Source organism: Molossus molossus, unplaced genomic scaffold, assembly GCF_014108415.1.
Source record: "Molossus molossus isolate mMolMol1 unplaced genomic scaffold, mMolMol1.p scaffold_m16_p_6, whole genome shotgun sequence".
Classification (NCBI taxonomy): Eukaryota; Metazoa; Chordata; class Mammalia; order Chiroptera; family Molossidae; genus Molossus; species Molossus molossus.
The window spans coordinates 36,294,104-36,311,009 of record NW_023425399.1 but is presented as its reverse complement, the minus strand read 5'-3'; the positions used below and the strand labels follow the sequence as shown (position 1 = coordinate 36,311,009).

The 16,906-nt window shown below is 43.8% G+C and overlaps 1 protein-coding gene across 1 annotated transcript in view; it reads right to left on the bottom strand.

Moving 5' to 3' along the window:
• The window catches only part of ISM1 (isthmin 1), a 69,718-nt gene that overhangs the window by 14,014 nt on the left and 38,798 nt on the right, over window positions 1-16,906 (bottom strand). Inside the window, exons 2-3 of the mRNA XM_036245155.1 lie at window positions 9,233-9,472; window positions 1-265 (exon numbers count right to left, since the gene is read on the bottom strand). Coding sequence (XP_036101048.1) covers window positions 1-265; window positions 9,233-9,472 — 505 coding nt within the window. The remainder of the gene's footprint in view (window positions 266-9,232; window positions 9,473-16,906) is intronic.

Sequence of the window (16,906 nt, the reverse complement as noted above, 5' to 3'; positions counted from 1 at the left end):
CATATTCTGGCTGCTCTTTGGTTTCAAAAGTCCGGTGGCCTGGGGCTGGACGATCCCACCCCTGGGGGGGGTTGAGAAAGTTGCTGTCATCTGAGGTACTGTCGTACTTGTAGTCCTGGTCCCCACTGTTGGCCCTCGACAAGGATAAGGACCTATGCCACCAGGCTCGCCAGTCAGGGGATGGGACTGACCAGCTGGGCTTATTCTCCGGATGCTGATCTTTATCTGCTTCAGAGTCAGGACCGTCCACCACCTCTATGGTGACCTGAAGAATTCAGAATAGGCCAGGGTCAATGAAGAGTCCATAGCTTCCAAGCTGGATGACCCTTGGAAGAAAGTCTGAGACCAGAAGCAAACGATGGATGTGTCCCTCATGAAGGATAGCAGAGACTAGGTGGTGATACAGAATGGAAAACACCCAGGATGACTCAAATAAACCCCACGACTAGAAAGAATGATGTACATGGGCCTTGGGTGGAAGGAGACAATTCATTACTAGGACAGCTGGTTTACTGATGACTGCATTGCTGAAAAGTCTTTAATTCAAGGAGTAAACATGTACTATATATGTTCCTGAAGTGGCACAAGAATAATTATAATAAAACTGAACACTTATTGAGTACTATCTCTGTACCAAGCACTGTTCTAAAGGCTCTTCCATGGATTAACTTACTTAATCCTCATAACAACCTTCTAAGTTTGATTGATTGGCCTCTGTGACTGACGATCTGCAAAGATGGTCCTGGCAATCCCTCCCTTCCCTGTATGTGAGTGCCATGCCTCCCATCAAGAGGTGCAATTTACTTTCTCTCCCTTTCCATCTGGGCTGGCTTTATGACATACTTTGTGGAGTACAATGTGGTAGAAGTTACAACGTGACAGATCTCACTAGGTCGTGCAGCTTCCATTTTCATTCTCTTGGAATGCTCCTACCAGTTTGTAAGGAAGCCCAGCCTAGACTAATGTACACAAAGAGACCACCACAGGAAGAGAGAGGCCACAGAGAAGACTACTGAGGTTCCTCAGCTACTGACTAGCTCCACGGTCCCAGGCATATGAGTGGGGCCATCTTGGATCCTGCAGCCCAGCTGGGTCATCCCAGCTGATATCATGTGCTGCAGAGATGAGCTCTGCAAGCTGAGTTTGATTTCCTGACCCACAGGGACCACGAGCAATCTAATGGATGTTGCTTCAAGCTATTGAGTTTTGGGGTGGTTGTCAGACAGCAACAGATAGCTTTTTATAGACAGAGAAAAGTGGCATACAGAGAAGTTAACAACTTGCTTAAGGTCACATAGCTAGTAACTGGCAAGTGTGGGTAGTCTAGCTCCAGAGCCCATGCTCTTACCAACTTTGCAATACTGCCTCTCAACAAGTAAGTAACAGAGGTATTGTCCCCTCATGCAACCAAGGGAGCAAAGAAGCCACACAGATGCTGGTGAGGCTGGATGCCACAGGTTGTACAGAGATGTGAACACAAAGTCCTTAAGGTCCAGGCTTTCACAGCTGTGATTTCTACTTATCCTGTATTCCAGACCCAGCACATACACCCCTCAACCAACCCTCAGGTTTAAAACAGATAGTCCCAGAGGCAAGGTTAGAACTTGCTCTCTAATTTACTAAGCCTAATTTGGAAGTCACAGGGCTGGAAGAAGGCAGCGTCTTGGCTCTGAGAGACAATCAACGTAGAGAAACTTGTTTAAAAAATATAATAAAAACTCATTGGGTTTCTTTGGCCATCACATAGCTCTTGCAACACCCCCTGGATGAGTTATGTGCAAATGAATCAGAAACACGTGCTCCAAGTAATCAGCGCAAGATGTACTGGGCAGATGGATTTCTAGTTTTGCCCTAACCCGACATCTGAGAGAGTTGCTGGGACGCTCTGCCAAATTGCACCAGGGTGTGCCCATCCTGAGACAAACAGCCTCTTCCTTTTGTGTTAGAAATGGGAAGGTTGAAATTCTACTCATTTTAATATTCAAAGAAAGTTGCCCAGCTGATGGTGGGCCTGGGCTGTGGCCTTGTGTGGTCCAAACACAAGGTCAAGAGTGTGGCCTTCAATGCCAGAGTATACTTAGGTTGCAGGAGGTCAAGTGCATCGTTCCTCTGTTGTGGGATGCCTAAAAGGGTACCATTGGATTTATTCCATGCTACCACCATTACCTCAGTCTTATAAGCATCCCTGCATATTTATAAATAATTATGGAACTCTTAGTAATCCTCAAAAAGAAAAAAAGGAAGAGAAGAAAATGAATGCATCATATGTCTTGTATCATTGCTGTTTGCTAGAATGGATGGTTGCTGTGGAGTGACAGGGACTGGGACCCATGTGCAACCCTAGAAGGACAAGTGCAGAAGAAGTGCACAGTTGGACAGTGATAGGACGCTACTGAGCCTTCGGAGACATAACCTTTCTCCTTTGCAGTCCCGTCCCTCTCTGCCTGCAGACAGAACTGAGCCTCAACCATAGTCTGCAAGGCTGTTAAGGGTCTTGGAAGGGAAAAGCTGCCAAGAGCCAGGCAAGCCTGCAATTATGGTAATGAAATCAGTCTCTGGGTAGGAGATAAGGGGGAACATGCCCAACGGTTTTGGTATTCCATTTGTGTTCAGACTGGAGTCAAAGGGATTGCCTAAACAAAACGTGCCCTGCAATTTCTCCAAGCTGGGAATAAAAACAATTTCATGTTTTAAGCTATTACCGTCAATATAATTCTTTTTCTTCCAAACTGGTGTTCAGATCCAAACAAAATAGATTTGTTGCCTGGCTAGGCAATGAGTAGCAAAATACAAATTTACTCCAAAAACTATATCGATGACTAAATCTCAACAGTTTAGAGGTTTCTTTTTTCCTTTTAATTTCTAGCCACTGCCTCAACTGAATTAAAAACAAAAAACAAAAAAAACATACAAACCTTAGGCTTTGCCCTTCCCTACAGTTAATGTGGAAACCTCATACAGATATCAAAAGAAGAAATCTAATCTTGAACCTGAAATTTCATAGGCATACAATTAAAAAGACTTAATGAGCATGATCAATGACTTCTCGAATGATGGGGATTAGTTTTATGTTTCCTGTTGCTCTCATTCTACTTACATGTTCTTCAGCATCAAAGAGTCCTTTTATAAAAATGTCTTGAACAATAATCGATGTGATGAGCTTAAGGTGTGGGAGCGAGCACAGCAGATTTCCAAGCTGATAAAGACTCTCCGTCTTACCATCCTTTCTCTTACTTAGTGAAAATATTTGAAGTGTATTAGTATATTTGTTTCTTCTGGACTTTTTTCACACCATGAATCAAGACAATAAAAGAAAGAAGACTCTTTCAAAATATCCAAGCCCAGCTTCTGGCAGAATCTCATCAACTTTAAGAAACAGAGTTCAAAATCAGTGCCAACTTGGGCAATTCTGCCCAAAATCAGAAAATGAGGATCCTAGGCAACATTACCCGTTTCTTTCTACTTCTAGATCAGTGGTTCTCAACCTTCCTAATGCCACGACCCTTTAATACAGTTACTCATGTTGTGGTGACCCCCAACCATAAAATTATTTTTGTTGCTACTTCATAACTGTAATTTTGCTACTGTCTTAGGCGACCCCTGTGAAAGGGTCGTTCGACCACCAAATGGGTCATGACACACAGGTTGAGAATCACTGCTCTAGATAGTTAAAACATTTAGAAACAAATTCTTTATACTTTCTCTGAAAAGCACTTTCCATAGGGAAACTAACACAATTGCAACTGATAAACTGCAAAATGCAAAAGCCTTGACCTTCTGAACACAGAAGAATCTTCTAGTATCTTCTACCTTGTTGGTCCTGTAAGCCTTGTGAGCTTGGTGACTAAGTAGGCATGGGTCAATATTTCCCAGACAGTAAAATAAGCCCTGAGAGGTGAATTGATTCCTCAGGAACACAGAGCATCAGGGACAAGAAGATAGTCTCCAGAGAAGGATTACGCCCCAGATTACATACCCTCCTTCCTTGAAAATTGCTATAGAAACCAGACAAAATGGACCAGAAGGATACATAATCCCTTCTCCTCAGACCCACCGATGCTCTAAAAATAACTATGGCCACTCTGGCTAACTGTCATCAATGCTTTGACACTTGCAGCATGCTTGCCTAAACATTCTTGCTTCCTCTACTGAAGTCAAACCAAAACTTTAGGCACAGAAACTGGCTTGGAGAATTCAATTTTCTGAGGTGAACAGCTAGGAAGATGTAGAGCTAATCTCAAAACTATGTCTTCTAATTTCCAATTGTTGTATACACATGTCCTCTGTTATCTCTATTGTCGTCACCAACGGGTATCTATCCTTTTGGGAAAGCTTATCATATAGCCCTGGGCTAAGCACTTCCCACAGGGATCTCACTTAATCCTCTTAACAACCCTACTCCTATGTACTACTGTATTGCACAGATATTCATAGGTGGTATTACCATTTTGATTTTATAGGCAAGGAAACTGAGCCGTAGAGAGGTGGAGTAACCTGCACGAAGCCACAGAGGCCAATGAGGAGCTGAACGATACAAGCTTGTCCCCATGGGTGGCAGGCCCATGTCCCGGGCACAGAAATTTCTTGATTGTTACTATGCCAAACCTGCCTTTCCAAGAGTATATTAGAGAAAAAGGAGGAAGGGAAATTAGAAGTGGAAGCCTGTACAACATTTAGAGCCCTGGCCAACTCATTTGATTGTATCTTTGGCACTCAGGAGGCCTATGGCCATGTAAATACATCTGTGCAAGAAAAAAAAGTCTTCAGATGACTGTTTTTAAGTCTCTCTCAATGGAAGAAAAGAAATAAGTATATTGGTTGAAATGAATACTAATCTCAACTTGGTCCAAAAAAGAGAAATAGTCGGTTGTGACTAGCTACTGTGGTAATGAATTGATGCAGTAAGTCTAATAATGAATTTATTTTAGAGATTTTTGTCTTTGCTATCTGACCATCAGCTACAGACCAAAACCCAGCCAAGGATATTAAAGTTTAAGTCTAACTTGTCTTGGGGGATCTACTTTCTTTCCTGAATGATTATTTATTTATTTATTTAAAATAAAACCCAACTTCAAGTATTGTTTTAGATTTAATATGGAGATTGAGTTCAGGAGTTTGAGGTTATTTCTTTTTATTTTACACTTTTTTTTTCCTCACTCACCTCCACAGCCTGAAGCCAGTCTTAAAATGGAGAGCCTGATCCACTGGGGACAGAAGCCACCTGGCTTAGAGGGGGGTTAAAAAGCTCTACAAAGCGGGTTTTTTAAAAGAATTTCCCTCCCTAAAAGTCAAGAAGCCCAAGAGGGATGTGGCCCCTTGCCTGGGCTCAGCATTGTCACACTGGAAAGGTGTGGGCTGTTTGGCAGGACAGAGAGTGGACCCCAGCCTGGGGCGTGGGAAATGCCTCCAGACACCGGAGGGGTTGGGGGTGGTTCAGGGAGAGGGGTATCAAATTCCTGTTCAGCTACCCGGCTCCAGTCTGAAATAAATAGGTAGGGGTGAGGGGCAGTTTGCCAGAGGAGGGGGAGACAGGCCCAGGGCCCTGGCAGCGGAAGCCAACCCACTGAAGCGCCCTTCACCTGTCTTCACTCTGTTCCCCCAGGGAAGAAAATGCTTTCAGGGGACCACGGTGACCAGCAGGGCTGTCTGCTTGGCTGAATCAGCCTGTGTCAAACCAGTGGATTTCAACAAAAGAACAGTGCTTACAGGAAGGGGCGAGGGCTGCCCACAGGGCAACTATCACCCCCTTTTAGGAAGCACCTCATCTTTTAAAGGACCACCAGGGAACTGGTTTACTCAAGTGCAGTGGTGCATGGGGCTGCCGCAGCCAGCACTGAGTGTGTGTGTGTGTGTGTGTGTGTGCAAGTGTGTGCCTGCCTGTGTGTACGTGCATTCACACACACATGCAGGCCTAAGGCTGGGGCTCCCACAGGTAGTAGCTGCTTCACTCCTTCTTTGACCATCTTTTTGAGTGACCAACATTAACCTTTTGTGGTCTTCTAGAAAGAGAAGTCAGAAACACAGCTTGATTTTCTTTTCTTTAGGGACAACAGGTCATTTGACTAATAAAACACAGGCTACCCTACCCTTCCATATTGCCTGCAGAAGGCTACCAGACACAGGGACTGTGCAAGGAGAAAGGGATAGCCCCGACTGGGCAGTTGGCAGAAAGATGGTGTTGGCCTAGTCTTTTGAGTTTTTTGTTTGTTTGTTTGTTTTACTTTAATGGTATCTGGGTTGGATACCATTCTGCCACTAACCTCAATATTTGGAGCTATGGGGAAACCTATCTTCCTGGGGGCTATGGTGATTTTTGCTCTTCGAAGGGTAACTCCAAAGCCTGAGACTTCATAGGAGTGGTCCTGTCCCTCTTCCAACCCTGTGCTCCAAAGCATTTCTTTCAGAAGCAGCACCTGGAGGTGAACTTCTTGTTCCTGTGCTGGGGTGGGGTGATTCAGAGTGAAAACAAAGCACTGGTTGTTATTTTTCACCTGTTCTAAGTCTGTATGAACAGGTGGCTTGGGGTCTCAGAGGACAGGAGGGCAAATAATTTCCATTTGTACTATCTCTGCAGCCACAGCTTTGTGACAGAGCATGAGGAAGCTGCCTCTGATGAAAGTCCAAGAGGCTTGCCAACAGGGAACCATGTGTGGCCTCTTCCTAACTCACCCTCCATTTAATTTTCTGCTTCCTCGACTCACTCTAGTTTTCTGCACACCCGTAATCTCCAACAGTCCCCTCGGCCCTCAGGAAGCCAGGTGAAACTGTTCCAGAGCATTCTTTACCTCCCATCTGGCTAAACAACCCAGCTCATTATGATGAAAAGTGGATTGCAACCTTGACAGTCCCCCTGAGCTCACCCACAGCTTCATCACTGGGCTACAGAGGGCTTAGCGCTGCACGTTGCCTTCTTCTTTCTGGAAAAGTCATGTGGGTTTCCCAGCTCCATAAATCCCAGCTGCCTTTGCACCACTGTTCTTCCCTAACATTTAGGTATTATTTTCAAAAGGGTCCCAGTGTGCTCTAGGTGGGGTATGAAAGTTTTCTGACAGATGGATTTGTCTGGGGGAGCAAAAGGGGATCCTAACAAATTTGGTCCTTAGGTGAAACCCCAAGAATTTACTAACATTGTAATGAGGGGAAGCACTCCCCAAAGCCTTGTGTTCCCCTGCATCCAAGCATATTCTCATCACTTTACAGTAGCCATTTCTAAATCTACTACACTGACAGCTCAGTCCTCAGCATTAAGCCTCACAGTGACATTTTTCACCTCTGGGAAAAAAATGTGAGTCATAGCAAGCTTAAAATTGTCCCAGGCATGGCCTAAGCACGTTGAGGATAAGGGCAGCCTGGTCCCACAGAATTTATGATCAAGAAAAAATCACTTCCTATAGATAAAGGCATGATGGGGAGTGATGTTGAACAACAATAAGGAGATGTCCATACTTTTATTCCTTTTTTCCCCCCAATCTGCACCTCCCCTAAGTGGATCCTTTGTTCTTTATCAGAGAGCCACGTGGTCAGTTCCTGGAGGGAGCAGTGGAGCAAAGGGCCCGTTTTTCCAATTACTCAATGAGAACAATGCAAGACTCATCAGACTTAGTAATCGGGGCATGCCGTGATTTCTGTTCATGGGTTGTCAAAGAATGACCAAAACATTGTCCACCTCTGTACCATCCACACTGACCACCCTGTCCAACATCTTCTCATCTAGTCAATCTGCCCACCACGGGAGATGGCAATTTTTCCTCTGTCTTCATGATTCCTCTAGCACAGTCTTTGGTGGTAGCTGGGATTTTCATACCCATGCCATTTTCTACATTTTCCAGAACCCAACACAGCATTTTATATGCAGTAGGAGTTGGCCTACGTATTCTAATTGAGGTTTATTCCCAGTGACATTTGTGAGTCACCATGATTCTGGTGTTGTAAGAAAAGCAACTCTGGCCAAAGAAACATGATCTAAAATGGTGTCATGGAGAGTGTCCATCTTGAGACACATGGAGAGAGAGAGAGACAGAGAGACAGAGACAGAGAGAGAGAGATAACTTAATTAAGAATCAATTGCTCTGGGGTCAGGTTCCGGAAACTTCTGCCTTGTAAACTAATTGTAATTTGATGCAGAAAGAAAGAATGAGGAAAAGCTGTCCCTCCCCAGATGGAAAGAATCAAGAGCAAAGCTGGAGAGTATGGAAGCAGGCAAAGGGAAGAGGAGCTGCCCTGGGACAGGTTGCCCAGGAGAAATAGCCTCTCCCAGCTCTCATGGGACCATCTCCGGGAAGAAACAGAGGGAGATACAAGCAAAATCCAAAATTAGGAATCTGTTTCTGAAACACAAATTGGGATGAGCATTCCTGGGAGCTGGAGAGCCTGGATTTGAGCCCCCAACTACAGTTTACTAGCCACGTGACCTTGGGCACACCAAAGAGTAACTTCCTGAGTACTGATTGCATTATTGATAATATTTAAACAGTGACATGTGCTTCATAAAGGCATTGAGGAGAGTCCAATCGGATCATTATTTGCTTTGTAAACTCTAAGGTGCTATTTCAGTATAGGTGAATGTTTTCATTTTCAGTCCCAGGCACCCCTTTGTATAACCTCCCATTTCCCTTGGCTTCATCCATTCCTTCTTAGTGGTATGTATTCATCTGTCCTGTAGGAAAGAATGTCTGTTTTCACCTTTCTTCCTCTTATCAAAACTTTTTTTTATCAGTCATTTACACTTTAGAGCAACTGAAGTGTTGTCACTTCTTGAAGGAATTTCTGGTGTCCAAGGCCAGCTAGAGAGGTATTTGAGGGAGTGTGACTGTAAAATCACACTAGAATTTGCCTTGTCTGCTCACGTGTTAGATCAGCCCTTTCTCAGTCATTATACTTCATCAATTTCAGGGCATATTATTTTGTTTGGTTTGGTTTTTACATTTCAGTGCCTCTGATATAAGAAGGTGTCTTATAATCATCAGTGTGTCATAATTTAACTAGCAATGTTTGTGTGTGTGTGTGTGTGTGTGCGTGTGTGTGGTTTATCAAATAATGGTGCATCTCACAATCAAGGGTGTCACAGATGAAATACAACACTTTTTATAGAGATAACATGATTATAAGCAGGATTCATTTAGGGATTAAAAACAAAAGTGAGGTAAGGCAGTAGCTTTGCTTTGAAATCAGATCAGGAAACAAAGAGAAGGACTGTTTCATTTTCTTCCACCTTTTAGCGGCTAAGCCTTACCTGGATATTTGGATTCTGCCCATTGATATCAGCTTTGGAAAGATCTGGAAAATTTGGTAGATCAAGGAGAAAAGATCTTGGACCATCTCTTTGCAATGAAGGGTGCCCAGCCTCTTGCTGGAATCGCTGTCTGGGGAGGGGTTGGTGTGCAGCCTGGTGGTCCAGATGCTCCCCTGGTGCTTCTTTGGAGAAAGGAAAGTTGCCTTCTGATGTAGAGTCACTTTCCACATTGAGGTTATTCTAAAACAAACAAGAAAATGAACAAATAAATAGGGGATGATTTAAAAATTCCACCCTTAACAGTCTATTAAATTCAGGAGCAAGGACAATTGCAGTGGCTGGAATTAAGCCAGGATGCTATTCCCAACTCATTTTCATTCCCCTGTGGTTTAATTTCTCCATCTTCAAAAAGCAAAATCATCAGGAGACTTCTTCCAGCCTGCTACTTGGGAATTTTCTGAGGGTAAATGAGTTATTGGCTATTTATTAAACATCAAACACATCAACACAAAAGTACTATTTTGAAGGACAGTAGGTGCTCATTTAGAATGGGAATCAAATTATGGTTTCCATTTCACAGCTTCGACTGAATAACCACTCTGGCTTTAGTTATAACCCTACAGTCCAGAGTGTGTTTCTTTGGTGAGGGTCATGGAGCAAAAGATCTGATCAAACTGAATAAAATACTTGAGCCAAATATTTCCTTCCTTCCTTCCTTCCTTCCTTCCTTCCTTCCTTCCTTCCTTCCTTCCTTCCTTCCTTCCTTCCTTCCTTCCTTCCTTCTCTCCCTCCCTCCCTCTCTCCCTCCCTCCCTTTCTTCCTATCTATCTAGTCAACAAATGTCAACCACATGCTAGGCACTGGAGATACCGCCATAAACAAGACAGACATGGGCCCTATTCTCTTGCAGTGTACATTTGTTGAGGGATGTAAACAATAAATACATGGATACATAAATAAAGTCAGATCAGAGAGTGGTGACTACTAACAAGAAAGTGTTAGAAAGCAGCGGGGACACCATTAGATAGGTTGCTAGGGGAAACGTCTCTGAGAGGTGACGTCAGACATGAGACTTGAACACGAGAAGAAGGCATTCTGCAAAGATCTGGGGAAGAATATTCTATTAGAGGGAGTAAGAAGTAAAACAGTGATAAATGTGACTCATCTGAAGGACAGAAAGAAGACCAGTGAGGCTGGTATGGAGCGAAGGAGGGAAGAGTGGCATGAGATGAAGATGAGGAGATGGGGTAGCTGAAAAAAAGTGACAAAAAGGCATTCTAAAAATTTAATGTCTTTATTCTGAAAAGTGCAAATCGGTTGTTTTTCCCAGCTAGTGAAAAATGTCTCTATTTAGTTGTCACTTGGGGACAATTTTTCCAGTGATTGAAGAGTGTAGAAATTGCTGGACTTCTTTCCCAAACCAGCCCTTCTAGCATTCTCTCTGGACCTTTCGTTGGAGGCGTCTTCTATCCCTTCGGGGATGGCATTTTCATGTTTACTGGTGGAGGGAGAAGTGAAGATAGAATTTCACCAGCCCTTGGGTCAGTGGTTAATGTTCTTGTTATTCTTGGGCATGTTTTGGGGTTAGGAGCATATATTCCAGCACACTGTCTCCACACGCACTCCCTGCCCCCCACCACAGTGCTCTGACCCAGCCAAAGGGTTATATCTGGTATCAAAACACTTCTGATTCTAAGTCCCCAAGGTCAAAAATGACTGGGATGAAACTCATGCAGCAGATGAATATCTTCTTAGATGGCAAATGCAAGAGGTTTCTCTCTATCTCTTTAAATAGAACTGGAGCTAAGGAATAAAGTCACTGGTACAGAAACCAGCTTTCTGGATGTTCCAAGAGGCCAAGGAGAGGGCTGGGATAGACGGCGTGTCTGCGGTCTTCTCTTTAAAACATGAAGTTTCAGAGGGTTTGCTGGATTCTCTCAGCATGCTTTTGCTTGCCCTCTCTTTTTTGCTCAGGAGATGTGGCTGGGGGCAGTGTCTTTGTTCACCTTTCCAGCCACCTCTCTGCCATGGTTTTTGTCTTCTGGCACATCCTCGTAGAGGGAGTTGTCCTGGCTTTCCCAGTAACTGCTCAACTCAACAGAGGCCAAATGTATTATGCTGAAACTGAGCCCAGCGGGGAGAGAGAGAGAGAGAGAGAGAGAGAGAGAGAGAGAGAACATGCTATGGTTTTCCTCAACATAAGACCTCTCTCTCACAGCCCAAGGGGAGATAAGTAAATGTGATGTTCCCTTGCTCTTCTTCCTGGATCCCTAACCCTACAACTTCCCCTTAGTGAGGACAGTTGGATTCTCAAGAAAAATTTCTTGCACAGGATTTGGGAATATAAGTCTCAGAAGGGGCCCAGGATTTGTTTGCCAATTGCTTGAGGGATCACCTGCAAATCCAGCCCTAAGTGCCATTGAAGTAACTGAAGTTACTGTTTCACTGGGTTAAAAATGAAGCTCTCATGCTTTTCCCCTGTGATGAAGTACATTCTCCTACTAAACATATTTTATAAGAAGAGATAAGAAATGTAGTTTTGCTATTTGGCATTTTGCTTAAATAGCTAAAAAAAAAAGAGAGAGAGAGAGAATTGCATCTGATTGGTTTCTTGATCTGGCTCTGGATTTTCCTGGTAGGAGACACTCCACCCCAGAGTGATCCTGGCTCAGCCACGAACCAAGAAAATCAGTTAATGTCTCTGTGGCTCAATGATCCCCCATGTAAAACAGAGGAGATTATATGGAGAGTCCTGCACCCTCCCAGCAGGATGATCAAGATAACTCAGGTTGGGGTGTACCTACACATGAAAAGAGAAATATAGAGTTAGACAACTGGCTGAACAATTCAAGCCACAAGTGCCTCTGCCGGGAATAGACTGGGGCTAAAGTATGTTTTGGCTTGAGTTAGGCATGCAATTGTGGCCTTTCTCCATCTTTCTCTAATTCTCCCCTCTCCCTGCCCACACCCCCCACCCCCAGCGCGGTGTTTGTAAAGAAATGCTAATCACAATCTCTGAACATCTGAATTACTCTAGCATATTTACCATAACATATTTATGTAGAAACCTTGGCTCCCTGAAATGGCATGCACCCAAACTCTTCAGAAGCTCGACGTCCTAGGACAGGGAAGCTGTCTGATCATGGCTCACAGAAAATGAGGCTCGACTTTATCCAATCAAAAACAAGATTCTGCAGTAGCCATTCTTTTGGCAATCTAGCCATAAATCTATGGCAGGAGATGGCAGACAGGATCTGCTAACAATGCAGGAAAAGGTCTTTTCATCCTTTCTTAAGGGAACACTGCATATTTTCCTTACAGAGGCCCGCTGGAGATCTTCACAGATGGACGTCACTCATGTCTCACCAAACTCACTGAGTGTCCCACCTATACTAGTAGAATGAAGGTTCCCAGGAAGGGTAGACCTCAAAGTAAAGATTTAAAAAGTTTGTGTTTTATTCAGGAAAGCAAAGATCCTTTCTTGAGGACAATGGCTTAGGGAAGTCTAGGAATTGAAGGAAAGAAATATCACCATTCTTTCCAAAGTGCTGCAGGATTCATTTTACCTAAATTCAAGTGATATGAGGGGGGTTCTATTACTTTATTCACAATATGTCATTGGGTTGACCTTTACTATGTGACAGTGCCATAACTCCAGTAGCAATGTTCTCTCTGCAACTCTAAATTGAGAGCTGTGGCTGCCAATAAAAAGAGAAACAGAAGAACTGAAGCTATTACATAGTTTATACACAAGTACTGTTCAAGTGCTGAGGTTGTTGATGTACAGTGGCCAAATTATTTGGCTACTGCTGATACTCCCCATCTTTGTGCATAGCTCCTGTCCCTCCATTCTTTTTCAGCTTATTCTTATCTAAAATAGGAATAAACCAATAATAAAGTGTCAATAATAAAAAAAATTGGTTTCATGCTCATGCAACCTAGTATTTTGCCTTAGATAGCAGTATTATGGCAGACACTGTGATTGCCTACCACATGTGTATTCCTCTTTTCCTTACTCAGTGTTTTAGGTGGCAAAGTGCCTGGTTAAAACTACATTTCCCAGCATCGATTGCAGCTAGAGGTGGCCATGTGACACAGTCCTGCCCAATGAGATATAAGTGGAAAGTGCTGGATGGCACTGCTAAATAAGAGGCAATCAGTTTGCCCTTTGCCTTTCTCTCTTCCACTTTCTCCTGCTTGAAATGTGGATACAAGAGCTTGAATGGAATGAGGCAGCCAACAGGCCTGAGGATGAAGACTAACTCTAAAGATGGCTGAACAAAAATATGGAGGGGCCTGGGTCCCTGATGGCATTGTGGAGCCATCCTAACTAGACCTGGAACAATGACCTCTGAACTTTGTTTACCTTTATCATCAGTGTTAATGTTAACCTTGATAGTATTATCCTAAAATGCTATCATTAACTTTCAAGGAGTTTGTTCTTGCTAAAAGGAACCAGAGCTCCTTGGAAAAATAAATGGCCAATTCCCCAGTTTGGGCAGAAAAGTATATATGAGTTTGGGGTACTTTACTGCAACAGAGGCAAGGAAGTTTTCAGCGACAAACAGTGTCCTCTTTAAAAAACACAGGAGCCAGCTTGAGGGAGCCCCATTGCACAAAGCTTAGACAATTTGGGCATCAAAACAAAAAGTTTGTAGTTGACCACCACACATGGAATCTATGAAAAACCCTGAGTCTATGATACTCACAAAAGAGAGAAAGACAGAAAAAATACAGTCACCATGGAATGTAGGAATTATAATACTCCTTCCTTTGAACATTGGTATTAAAAAGAAAAAAACGGTTTTCCCGGGGAAGTAACATTTGAGCTGAGATTGAAAAGGTGAGTAAAAGTGAAGTAGATGAAGAGAACAGAGCAGAGGGGAAGTGGGCCAGTGAGTATTGCAGGTGAAAGGATATGGTGGGTACACACTCCCCAAGACCTGACATGGCCTGGTGTAGGGACCCAAAGGACACCAAAGCTGGAATGGAGTGAGAGATAAGATCTAGGCCACTCTGCTGTCTTAGTAAGAGCTCACTGAGTTACATAATAAAAATTCCAGGCCCAACACTGCAACATCTTGACCCAGCAGCTGTTTATCTGAAAGCTTTCTATCATGGTGTGTTGTGACTTTTCCACTAGGCCACCACCTCCGTGATGGCATTCTCTGTGTCATTTGGAGGCTTGCTGAAGCTGTCTGTGCTCTGATCTCTTCCCTCCTCCTTCACTGTCAACAGCTGGCCCTAAATGCCCCTGGGAAAGCTCTGCCAAGATGAACTAAAAGAGAAAATCTCTCAACTGTGGGCCGGGTAACAGTTTCTAAGATGACAAGCCCAGATGCTTTGTTGTTCATGTCCTTTCTCCCAAGGACGTCACTGGCCCAAGACCAAGGATGCCAACCACTGCCTTCGGCCACTGCAAAAGTGGAGATGCTCATTTTGACTCTCCTTGTGACCAAGGTGGATCACCACAGCCACATCAAGGTCAAAGTGGTGACAATGGTCAGAGATTCCAGCTAGTCATTTGGCACAGGCAGAGGGGGAGGGGGAAATCTTTGGAGAACCAAGCCACAGGGCAAATCAAGGTGATCAGCTCCAGGGGGAGATCCAGGTGGGAAATGGGTGATGGCATCCATCTTTGGAAAAAATGTGGTAAGCATTGTTGTCGCAGTCTGCAAGTAGCCACCTGTCCTATTCTGCAAACATCAACCAAAGGCTGGTGTGTGAAAACAGGCCTGATCTGACCATTTCCAGAACCTCCAGAAGAGAGACAAACTAGTAACAAATTGTGGCTGGCTAGGACAGTTTTAATGCCTTTTTTTTTTTTTAAGGCTGTGGTAAGTATTTCCACATTAACATAACCAGGCAGACTTCTTGGAGGCAGACGGGATAGCAGATTTCTGGAGGGCAAAGAACAGGCCATATCTGCAATCTCAAACCCCACACCCTCCAATTCCACAAGCTCAGGAGGCACCCAATAAGTACTAGTTGATGATAATGATGGCCACAGGCCTAGTTAGATTTTATTTTAATTAGACTCAGGCTATAGGCCTCATTACCCCTCATGTGGCTTTTATGTGGGATTCTCAAGAAAAAAAAATCCAGGAATCCTCTATTGAAGATATTAAAGAAGATATTATTAGCAATGCTTTTGGTCTCATAGACTTTGAACAACAAACAACAGAGATTATAATTAACGTCACTGCAGCCTCTCTCCTTAAAACATACTAACAATATAGCTAATTAGCAATATGTCCTCATTTGGGGCTGGACATCTGCATATTATTATCGACAATGCTTGTTTCCTTTTTCCAGATTAAAGGAAGCCATACTGCACCCAGGCATATGGCTGGGCTCCTTCCACATTAAAACACTCTGTTTTCTTCTACCCACGATAAACACACTCGAGGTTTTATCTGCGCCGGGCATCGATTTTTGTCTGGAACACTTCCACATGTCTAAAAATAAGTTTAAGAATGCCATTGGTGGTATTTCAAAGGGAAGAGCAAACATTTCTCTGTTTGGGCAGATAAAAGAATAAAAGTACACACTGATTATCTTTACACATGATTGGGGCACAAGTGCCCCTGGGAAGAGAAAACCAGGAGAGAGAAGAAAATAAATTTCAGACCCTAAAATCTACCTTCTCAGGGGGCAACTCTTCTGCTTAGGGCTCAGGACCATCACTGTAGGAGTGTCAGTAGTGGGTGGTGGAGGCTTGTTCTGGAAAGAAGTGAGCAGGAGCCATGGGGAGAACCGTGCACTGTTAAATACACAGATGCAAGGTTGGCCACCTCCTGCTCTCTCTACCTGTGTGATGGAATCACTCCTCCGAAGGCAGCAGGAACCCAGCAAATATCAATGGCTCTACTTTATAGCAAAGATGAAAATGCAAAGTCCTGGCCGAGGGAAATGGCCAGAAATGTGGTTCAATCTTTGCTGTGGGACCTTGCAGCCAACTCGGGGAGCTGGTGACACAGGCACACCATGTGTCAAGAACACAGGAGCGTTGCATCTTGGTTGGCAACCTGTTGAAAGCTTGACTAATAGCTGAAGAATCTCTCATTATAGTGGCAGAATGTATCATAAGAATGTTTATTTTAGGGCTTGGGAATGACCCTGCTTATGAGCTCAGTCAACGCTTTAGAAGAAATGAAGAATGGTCAACTTCTTGCATGTGGGCCGGGCGCTGGCTCCACAAGGGAAGGGGCCACGAGTGCGGCCCACCCACCCCTTTGCTTCTTTCTTAATTGAAGGCTCTTGGGGCCAACTGACAAGATGGCAGTCAACACCCCCTGGCTCGCCTGGGATACTTCTGTAAACAGCTTTGATCTTAAAAATGTGAGGATTATTCGTGATTTTTCAAGTTGTGCTTTCTCCACTGCTGGCAAAAAAAAACAGAGTGGGAAGCCTCCAGGACCCATTTCCTTATGTCCTGTGAGGCTCAAGAATGAACAGAAAAGAAACATGAACTAGTCTTTCAAGTCTAAGAAAACATGTAAGAAGTAGAATACAAGGGTGGAAAGCCAAATTGGCCAAAGAAAACTTACTCATCTAAAACATCTTTGTAAATGTAAGAGGATGAAAAAAGATGTATTTTCCAGAACACTTCTCAGGGTAAATGGAGAGCTTGCCTAGAAGGAACACTTTAGTAGATCTCCTGGGGTGTGTGTG